The sequence below is a fragment of the Hermetia illucens genome, chromosome 2, assembly GCF_905115235.1.
Source record: "Hermetia illucens chromosome 2, iHerIll2.2.curated.20191125, whole genome shotgun sequence".
Classification (NCBI taxonomy): Eukaryota; Metazoa; Arthropoda; class Insecta; order Diptera; family Stratiomyidae; genus Hermetia; species Hermetia illucens.
The window spans coordinates 136,270,466-136,281,767 of record NC_051850.1 but is presented as its reverse complement, the minus strand read 5'-3'; the positions used below and the strand labels follow the sequence as shown (position 1 = coordinate 136,281,767).

Sequence of the window (11,302 nt, the reverse complement as noted above, 5' to 3'; positions counted from 1 at the left end):
AGCTTAAAGTTGCCTATTTCTTCAGCGTTAGTACTCTAATTCTCCTCTAATTAGAATAGAATGGGAGCGGTGTCTTATGCAATATATGGTATCTATGCTAAGAATTAAGATAATCCAATTTGTTTTGGGCAGCCATCTAACCAGAGTTACGAGCAGAACGACGCCTTAGAGTGGCGCCATCTCTGCAGTGATCTGGTTAATAGTCATAGATGAAATTCTACAGATATTGGACCGGAATTCCACCTCCCGCGGCTAAGTCAACAAAGAATGACTTTCTCCTCGAATATAATATATCCGGGTGTAATCATCCTAAAATAAATTGGGGAATGAATATAAAATTGAGGGTTAAGAAGGCCTGTTTAGGCTTCTACGGAAATGGATCCTTCGGCCAAGAGTGGTCCTATGAATGTACTCAAGTTCGTTCCATTCTAACGCACGAGCAACAGGTACAATAGAACCAAGCTTAATGGGATTCAAAGAATTGCGTGTTCAGGTGCTATTGGGATTTTGCAGTCTAGCCTGGCAGGTGTCCTCAATGTTCTTCTATACCTCCCGCTGGAGCTCCATATTAAATATGCTTAGGCATGAAATGCAGATCACGTGAACCCGATGCTGAACTACGAAACCCTGCGGCCGAAGTAACATCCTAGACGAAATACCTCAGGAACTATGGGCATTTCCAACGGACTGTGTTACAAACTTCACAAGGAATTTTGCTGTGGGTTTTCAACCCAGAGTAAAGTGGAGATCCGGCGATGTGTTGCAGGGTTATGATACAATATTCTTTGGTCTGTGGAGTCGTTGCGAGGATTTTCTCGTACTAGTAGTGTAGTCGAGTCACCATGTCTTCCAGGATTCGCCAGAATATTTCAAACGGAAGTACTGTACTTTAAACGCATAGATAAGTAGTGCGTTCGCTATTGTGCATGAAGATTTGTCCATGATGAAGCTGTTTTCAAAGTGGGTATCACGCATTATGTTATATATTTAGAGCGTTGTTTGGAGTTGTTCAAAAGTACTTGCGCCTGTATGTAACAATGGACGAATCTGGCCTTTAGCGACTACTACTTGTTCGTAGATCATGCAAGAATCCTTCATGGTAAAAGGTTTGGCTCTATTACAGAAGTGATTGCTGAAATTGAAGCGTATTTTGAGGCTTGATAGTCAACTGTATGCTAATAGCATTTACTTTCTACACGCAAGGGAAGCGCCGGGTTGGTGCACGCCGACAAGTAGCGTCAACACTTCGAACGCGATGTACCAGTGATCACTTGTCGAAAAATCTTCTAGGACTCGCCACCCATCTACCGATGGTGCCATTTCGGAGCAAAAGTGATGTCAAGGATGCTTCCTTCGTAGACTGGGCGCCGAAAGGTTGGCGTGGATGCGGTGTTTAAAACTACGAGCTCGGTTTTCACCGTCATTTCCAAAATCTGTTTCCCTTTGGAGTCTGGCTGATGTTTGCCCCATTCAAGGCCCTTGAATGGGACAAGCATCAGCATAGCATAGTATTAAAATCACTGCCTACCAGGATTCACTACTCCGTGTCGAAACGCGTCATTTAGAGCATCATACCGGCTCCGAAAGTCCGGCATCGTCTCATTCGGCGTCAGGTAAAAGCTAAAAAACGATATCCCTAAACACTGAATAAAGGCAAAACGATTCCCTCGGCCTTGGGCAAGAACACGAAGTCGAACACCGTCCCGAACTCAGATGGCAGCGGAACCCGACAAGCCAAGATGCTATGAAGCCGGGTCATGGTTGCGGTATTGCTCGCTGATTAGCATTAGATCAACCTTTACCTCCGCAGCGAACTGCGCTAGCAGCTGGTAAGCGGTTGCACTCTGGTGCATGTTAACTTGTAGGATGCGGATTATGCACCCAGGCCCTTTCTAGTTACCCTTTAAAAAATTGACACCGCCTCAAACCCGCGCTCTTACCAGACGCGCCACGATCCCTTCAGGAACGCAACTTTCGCTTTCATTGCAGGTCTTTGCTTGGTGACATACCCACCAGCACCTAAGGCATGCTGCCTTCTTGTCGGGTCCCTTGCAAGTTGCTGACATGTGTCCAGAATTTAGACACCTGTAGCACTTGAATCGGATTATCCGCATTCGTACCCTGCACACTACTCTTCCAACTTTAATTTTCCCGCTGCTAGGGAGTTTCCTCGTATCTCGCAGACTTCCACCACGGCGAGTTTTCGGCTTCGAGCATTTGCAGAGGTGATACCTATCCAAGTATTAGTTAACTCTGGACATTCACGCTTCATGACCTCCTTCATTTAGACTTTTTCTGTGCGGCAGTCAAAATCTAAGATTTCTAGAGAGCACATAGATTCGAGACTAGAAACGAGAGCCTTCTTCCCTTGGCCGCTTAGCAGAACGTACTTGTTAGTCATTTTCGAACTTAGTTCGACAAGAACTTCGCAATGCTTGATTTTCCTTGTGGAAGATACTTCTGCTCCGTTATTTTCTAGTTTCATCTTATAGCGGCTTTCGCTAAAGAGTTTTGCAAATGTCTCGGCTTCCGTCAGCAGGTATGCAGCAAAGCCGACTGTCTAGTCCTTCTTCGTTTTCTCGTCTTTGGTTTGAAGCCTGCTTGTCGTTAAACAGACGAGTCTCTGGCGGCGTATCCATTTGTTTCTTTTTATCCTTCTTTGTTTTCTTTTTTTGGGCCCCCTTCAGGTACATCTTCTTGTTTCTGCTTTTCGTCCAGTTCGCTTTGCAGTGGGTTATCTGCATTCTCACCGGAAAGTGTGAATGTTTCTGCTTTCCACGCATTTTCCGCTGCTCTCCATATTCGCCTGTAAAACGAGATACGGTGGAGTAGTTGATTCAGTTGCATTAGCCCGTTTGACGTTCTTCTGGAGAAACATAGCCCACCCCAAACACTTCACCGCTGCCGCAAATTTCAACGGCGCATCCTGTGCAAGGGAGCGGGCCGCAATAGTCAGGAACGGGTGTACTATCGAGGACAAAGCCCCTACCTTAGTTCTCTGAGGCCTGACCTACGTTTAGCTGATTCTGGAACTCATGGACGGATCAGCGGTCGCTCGGGGAAATCCGGTTTACTAACACCAGTTAAATGCACATTACTCCTCCAGAGTTCCGAAGATGCTCGCTCCTGATATACGCCACAACTACCAACTTGGCACAGCTAGGCTCACATCACCCCATCGACGTCAGAGACAGAGAGCTTTCGACGACTCCGCGGACCCCCAGGATGTCCCGACCTGTACAGGTCATTCGCGGTTCGCTTTTCACCGAGAGGATTTCTCAAGGTTACTACCTAGGACGATGGAGTACTGCCAGCTAGGGAGTCAGAACTACTTACTCGGGCACCTCGGGGATGTTCTCCCCGTATCGTCAACAACCTGTTCAAGATCGCTGATGACTCCTGAGAGTTAATGTTAGCTTAATACAAAACAGAATTAAAAGTGTTTAAGGTAGCCGGAATCTCTTTCTGAGCTAAACTTACGTTTGGCCTGGTACCTGGTACCTGGTGTGCGCGGAAAACACTCCACAAACATACGTGGGCCTCTCCAGACGGGACCACTTTCAACCAAATTGACCACTTGTAGATCGAACGCCGCCACCTCTCAGCATTAATGAATGCCAGAACGTATAGGGGGCCAATATAGACTCGGATCACTATCTCGTTGGCATCGTGCTCCGAGCTCGATAACAACACCACCCAGAATCCCCTCTGACAATCAGGTGAGAGTTAACACTGAAGCCATCCACAACACAGCGCTCCGCGACACCTATAACAGGGAAATGGATCCCACAATAACCGCAGTCAACAGAGGACCTGGAGATGAAGCATCAACAAATGATCTTCACAATCACCTGAAGAACGTTATCATAAATAAGGCCACAAATATACTTGGCCTCAGCCGCAAAAAGAGTCGGAACGGCTGGTTTGACGATGAATGTAAGCTAACAACGGAAGGGAAGAATGCTGCATACCGAGTAATGTTGCATTCTCAAAGGATGCGGGCACGTGTGGAGATTTATCGCGAACTCGTCGCGCGGCGAAGTGACTTCACAGATGGAAAAAGGAAGCCTGGGAGAACCAACAGGTCTGTGAACTCGAAAAGTACAGGGAGCAACCGCATCAGGCGTGGAAGTTTTACCAACACGTCCTTACACAGCCTTACACACCTTGATGTTCATCCTGCCGAGACAAAGAGGGAAATCTGATTTCTGAAAAAAAAATGGGCATATTGGAGCGATGGGTTGAGTACTTTGATGAACTACTAAACAGCCAGGACATCGGCGAGCTGGAGGTCCCGCCAACTGAAGACGACGAACAAATACTGTCACCACCAAGTATAGAAGAAACAGTCCGTACAATTCATCGGCTTAAAAATCATAAGTCGCCAGGAGCCGATGGAATTATAGCCGAATTGGTTAAATATGGAGGCGACCAATTACACCAAATGGTTCATCAACTTGTGCTTAAGGTATGGGACAGCGAATCAATGCCTGACGATTGGCAAAGAGGCATTATATGTCCCATACGTAAAAAGGGAGATATCACACAGTGCAGCAATTATAGAGGTATTACGTTGCTGAGTACCATCTATATGATATTCTCCGTTATCTTGTTAAGCTGGATAGCCCCATACGCCCAGAACATCATTGGCCCATATCAAAGACGCTTCACTCCAGGCAAATCAGCAACAGATCAGATTTTCTCTCTGCGGCATCGACTTTAAAGCCACCAATGGTAGCATAGCTAGGGTAAAAGTGTACACGGCCGTGAGAGAATTCGGTATCTCGACGGAATTGATAAGACTGACTAGGCTGACCCTGACCAATGTACGAGGACAGATAAAGCAGCAGGATCACTCTCAAGACCATTTGACATCAACGATCGTCTACGACAAGGGGTTGCCCTATCATACGTCTTCTTTAACCTGGTCCTCGAGAAAGTGATCCGTGAAGCTGAGGTAAATGCAAGAAGTACAATTTTCTTTAAGTCTTCGCAACTACTGGCCTATGATGACGATGTCAATAACATGGGAAGAACGACCCGAGACGTACAGGTTGCCTTAACCAGATCGAGCAGGCGGTAAACGGCGCGAGATCTTGGGCTGCACATCAATGAAGGCAAGACAAAGTATACGTTGGCAACGTCAGCACCAAAATCAAACCAACTAACAAAATCAAACTGCACTGGTCAAACAGGAAGAATAAGGATAGGGGACTAGGGGACTAACTTTGAAACCGTTGATAATTTCTCCTATCTAGGGTCGAAAATCACAGCAGAAAACGGCTACGATGATGAAATCCACGCACGGTTGTTGTCAGCCAACAGAGCCTATATCACCTTACAAAAACTGTTCCGCTCGAAACGTCTCACAATTGGTTCAAAACTCTTACTGTACAAGACAATGATCTTGCCAGTCCTTATATATTCCTTGGAGACTTGGGTTCTTATCCAGAAAAAATGCGAACTCTTGGCCGCGTTCGAGAGGAGAATCCTCCGAAGAATTTTTGGCCCCTACATGAGGATGGACGATTCCGTAGCCTACATAACGACGAAAGGTTACGGTGGGTGGGTGAGTCACTTAATCCGTATGGATGAGGATGATCCAGCCTGGAAAGTCTATAAGGGCAATATCTATGGTAGGAAAAGAAGACGAGGCAGATCCTGCCTGATATGGAGCGATGGCGTAGGTCAGGACGCCAGACAGCTTATGGGGATATCGAATTGATGGACCTTGGTGCAGGATCGGGATGTCAGGAATTCCTTATTAAGGCAGACCTAGACCTGATACCGGTTGTTGCGCCGTTGATGAGTTTATAGTCTTGGGTTTCTTTGGCAACAGAGGCAGCTCGGTTCCAGAGTACAGTTCAACAATTTTAAGAGCTCGGGCTTATTAATGTGTCAATTCACTTCACTGTCGCTTAGGTTCTTTCCTTGAAAATGTTGCTGTAGGAAGAGAACGCAAGCGTTTTCACGAAGATATTAAGGGAACGGAAAACCAACGTCATTGGAATGTAAACATTATGGACACTTCATCGAGAAACTACAGAAACACCTGATGAGAAGAGCTTAATCTAGCTTTTACTCTTCTCGTTATCTTTTACTATTATGATAGCCACATAATCGAAATGGTTCGGACCGATGGGTTATATTCGCATCTGGAGGGGTTTAGCAACGTAACTGTGACGTTGCCTCGAGTTTATCTCTTAATTTATTTTGTATTGACATACATATATAGTTTTCATTTCTTGTATTATTTAATACATACCTGCAATTTTTTAATAAATATTTCTGTCTTACTAAAAGAGACCTTTCCCAAAAAACCCTAAGATTTAAACCCAGTCAACTCTTACCACCCCTTATAATGCGCAAAATTATTATTTAGGAATCATTATGAGTCCTTAATTGTCTACTTACCTCGTTTTCGTCTGGATCGTCTCATATCGAAGCGGTTTTCTTACAGCTAAGTATCTATCAACAGAAATCCACATAAACGTATAAACAGTCACCGACCAAAGCGTCACTTCCAGATATCCGACGAGTCGGCATAGAACTTCGCCGTAGTTCCATGTTCCGTGCAACGCCGGGTAAACTGAAAGCGGCACAATCATTGCACCACATAGCAAATCGGCTACCGCCAACGAAAGCAAATAATAATTGATTACTTCAGTCGGACCTGGAAAGAACAAAATCATTACACAAACAGAATATCAATCTGGAATTTGACCTTGCAACCCACACCAGTAATCGCAGAGCCAAAAAGTCTAAACGGGGTGATAAATTAATCCGTCGTGATAGAGATAAATCACCCCAAAGAGGGTGGGTCCCATTCCCAGACTGGTATGTTCGCAAGTTCTAAATTGGGTGATGAGAATGTGATGACGGGAACTTACCTCGAAAATTTAGAAATGTTGCTATTATGATGAGATTTGAAGCGACTATGGCTATGGCCAAAATAAGTATTAGACCCGATTGCGTAAAAGCCTCCAGTGTTGAGCCGTTAACCTGCAGGTGACTCAGCGCCTGCAGGTGCATCGTAGCTCCTGCGAAGAGTTGATAGAATTCGTTTTAAATAAGATACAATAACTTTTAATCTTGGTATACTCGACTATATTCAAAAAGTGGGAATCATTCAAACTGGCATTTCAGCGCGAAAATGATCCATGATTAAATGTCTTACAGTATTAAATTTCATTAATTAACATGAAAAATTAGTTCTCTTGTTTTTATGTAGGAGTTTGATAGATAATTTAATAAAAAAATTAACTAATTAAATTATTTATTATAATTACTCTTTTGAAATTTCAGAACTTGGCCTAATGAATCCTGTCGTTGCGAGAGCTTACATACAGAGGTTTACGATTTCTGAAAAGTGGTAATGGGTAGAAGTGCAGAATGGTGATGGATGATGGTCGTAACTGCACTTATCCTGTTAACAGACGTCCTGAAATTGAGCTTTGTGGCACAGAGTAGTTAAGCAGGAGTGCATACCGTTCCTGCGATGTTTCTTTTTATGGTTACTTATGTCATTCCTCCTCTTCTTCCTCTGGCGTTCTCCAGGGCTCTATATTTGGACCCCTACTATTTCTCTTTCTTATTAATGACCTTCCCTCCATCCTTCTCTGCCCGTGTTTGCTTTACGCACACGACCTTAAATTATTTGCCCCTGTTTCATTCCGCTGGACTGTACTCTTTTGCAGTCCAGCCTTAATACTTTGATCCGTTGGTGTACGGTTAACAAGTTGACACTGAATGTTAGCAAACTCCACTCGATGCGCTATTCGCTTGAACCCTCCCTAACATATTTTCCTTACTCTCTTGGTGGACAACCTTTTCATCATCATCATCAACGGCGCAACGACCGGTATCCGGTCTAGGCCTGCCTTAATAAGGAACTCCAGACATTCCCCTTTTACTACTTTCAAAACCTGGGTGTAATTTTTGATGACAAACTTCGTTTCAGTTCCCACATCACTGACATCATCAATCTAACTTCTGTAATTTCCGGTTTTATCCTACGTTCCTTCTCCGACGTTACTTCAATCCAGCCCTCCTTAACATTGTTCAACTCCCTTGTCAGAAACATGCTTGAATATTGCTGTGTGTGTCTGCTCCCCCTTCCGCAATTGTGACTGACGCGCTGAAGTTGCACAACATAATTCAACTACATCTACTTTTACTTCCCGATTCGGAGACTATGCCGGTTCTATAACGCCTTACAGCTTGGATCCTTTGGCTCTGTCTCCGTCCTTAGTTTTAAGCGTAAGTTAAGTCTAAGAAGACTATACATAGGAGGAGCAACTTCAGCAGCAAAGGGGCATGGGATTTCATTGTGCATCTTTCGGGTAGGGACGAGGTAGGTAGGCGATATTGGTGTGTGGAACTCGCCTAGATGGCTTTCTTGTGTGCGTTTATTCATCTTGCCTCAGCAGGAAATGGATGTATCCGAAAGATTGATCTTGGATGCATCTATTTACTTCGTTCTCATTTCCTAGGAGAGCAAACACGGATCAATTGCCAATTATGTTGCGTACATTTAATTGCACCAGCTTCATAGTGGAATTTTGAAGCATCATTTTTTCACTGATTCCTTATTCACTACCGCCGAAACACCAATACCACTTACCTACCTCGTCCCTATCCGAAAGGTTCACAATAAGATTCCTTGTCCCTTTGCCGTTGCAGTTGCTTCCTTTGTGTATAGTCTTCTTGGTCTACTGTTTTGACAGACGATGTCACGTGCTCGCAGCAAAACGCAGCCATGTGCTCGCAATCATATGGGGGCACACACATACACGGTACTAACACTAGTCCTTATGGGCGGATTTTTACTCTCGCAACCCCAATCGCGGTCGAACGTGTGCAAGACTTTGCAGTCTCCATGAAATTTCGAAGAATGTGCTTTGAGTTGAATCTCATGTGTATGGTCTTCTTGTTGCAGATATTTGATCATCAGTTTTGATAAGTTTTCATTGTCGAGAAGTGGAGATCAGGCTTGTTTTGATCGACACTGTGATCGGCGGCAGCAGTAGTTGGATCGAAGATTCACAGTAGAATATACTTGTGATACGTATGGCAGTTTTCCACTAAGTTATACCACATTGCAAGGCTTTGATGGAGAATCTTAAAAATTAAGTTATGATGGCTAGTGTACTCGGTACAACTTGGCGTCGTGCACGCAGATTTGGTCGTCTTCATTTCACAGATGCATAATTTATAACTATAGTTAGTAAGTGAGGGGTCGCATGTCTAAAAACCAAAGAAATAGCCCTATGTGCGTTCTTTGTACGTCGAAGGACAATACATCGTATGCAGAGATAGGAAATACCCTAATTCGCAAGAGAGTTGGGAATACTCTGGACTTCTGGATGGGTAGGATGTTAGAGATCCGCAAGTAGGAGTACCAAAAAGTATTAATTTTTTTAATATCAACACTTCCTAAGCATTTAAACAGGATGGTGTACTATCATCGCTAATATACTCCATAGTTGTTGACGAAATTTTAGGAGGGCTAACAAATACTGGAATGCAGGTCCAGGATTATGCTGACGATATTATGCTAAAATGATGAGGCAAATATGAGGATATGTGATTGACTCCAAATTGCATTGAGAACTGCTAGTACCTGGTCCTTCCAAGACCACAATAGTGCCGTTCAATAGAAAGCGCAATTTTGACTACTTGAAAGCCATTAGACTGGATGTCATAGAAGATATACGAGCAACTTGGGAATTACACTAGACCAAAAACTTCTCTGGAAGATTCATGTTAGGAAGATATGCTCGAAAGCTACATGGTTTTCAATAATATAGGAAAAAAATGCAGATGCATCCCGTAAATAATACACTGGTTATATATAATACTTCAATAGGGCAAACTGGGAAAGCGTGGAATTGACCTATGGTTTGAAACAATAATTGATTGCCTCATACACTGACGGATCCCTCACAGTAGAGGAAGGGGGTGCAGGGGTCATTAGTCGGGAGAAAACGTACATACTTTGAACTAATAGATAAGCTCCCTAGCATATTTCAAACGGAAATATTCGCATGGACAAGAGTCTCTTTTTTAACCTCCAAAGGAACTATAGGAGGATGAGGATTGTGTAAACCCCACCAAGGAGAGCTTTGAGATCATAGTGGGAACACTCTCTGATCATGGCATTCTAAATTACCACCTGTGGAATTATACACGCGGGTGAGTATTTGCCTCGAGGCGAAAATCCGTTACTTGGCCTCTGAATAAACTACTCTTAGATAATTAGGTAAAAAGTGAAGAAAAGAGAACATCTGGGGCATCTACGGTTAAGGGACACCGAAGCTACAGCAGCCCTTTACCGATCGTATATTGTTAAACTAAATACAGGATTGAAGGCAACACCAGAAATGGCTAAGAATTAATTTGCAACTAAGACTGCCTAGTCTACTAGGTTTTGTATGATACCAAGTCGTTAGGCAACAATACTACGCATTGTGTACATGTAAGGACGAAATTTCCCTTTGCTATAAGGACTCTATCAACGCTACTTAACAAGTTTTTGAGTTGGTAGGGGTACACAGTGAAATCTTACTGGTAAACTTTAGCGACAAACGTACCAACAATTCAGGCGGGATTCTGCTCATGATGGTCACGTGATGGGTGCAGTCGCCATCTGACTGATGATTAACAGGGCTGAAATCTGATCACACTACTTAACATGCGCAGACTTTAAACACCGAAAGCTCAATACCTACATCCAATCGAGAAGGATTTGACCCTCCTATAATAAGATCAGATCGCGAAAACTTTTGGACCAGACGCACGCAAATGCGTACAGGAATACAGTGCTTTACACGGGGTAGTGGCTTATAGTGGGTCATACCACCAGATTTGGCATGCCCTACATTTCGCATTACACAAGTTGCGGAGAAACACTAGCAAGAGCTAAGCTGCCGGCATAATTCTTTGGGGAGCTCAAAAGGACCTCTGATTGTAAGATGTTGGAGCTGCTGAAGATCTGAGTCGGTTTAATTCTGCTTCCCTTGCCTTTTCGTAGCAGCCATGGTCTTACTGAATTACTATCCTTCGAACGATTACCCCATCAGCACTGCCTCTTCCTCAATTTTGTGCAGGAGGGTACGTGGCTACCATAGTCCAATGAGAGCTTTCTCTGGCTTCTAGGTAAGAAAGGTAATGGCTTGACACTCTTGAACAATTTTTCGTCCTGAACAATTTCAACATCACGCCCTGGATTCTGCGTGGCAGCAAAACAGGAGAAATAGCCGGGAATTTTCCTTACTATCAGCGTTCTTAAGCCGGATGCTTA

General features: G+C 43.9%; 1 protein-coding gene across 2 annotated transcripts in view; it reads right to left on the bottom strand.

Moving 5' to 3' along the window:
* The window catches only part of LOC119647641 (G-protein coupled receptor 52), a 152,150-nt gene that overhangs the window by 10,970 nt on the left and 129,878 nt on the right, over positions 1-11,302 (bottom strand). For both annotated transcript variants that reach the window (XM_038048703.1, XM_038048704.1), the window contains 2 exons: positions 6,891-7,040; positions 6,415-6,673 (listed from right to left, as the gene is read on the bottom strand). In XM_038048703.1, coding sequence (XP_037904631.1) covers positions 6,415-6,673; positions 6,891-7,032 — 401 coding nt within the window. In that variant the 5' untranslated portion in view covers positions 7,033-7,040. The remainder of the gene's footprint in view (positions 1-6,414; positions 6,674-6,890; positions 7,041-11,302) is intronic.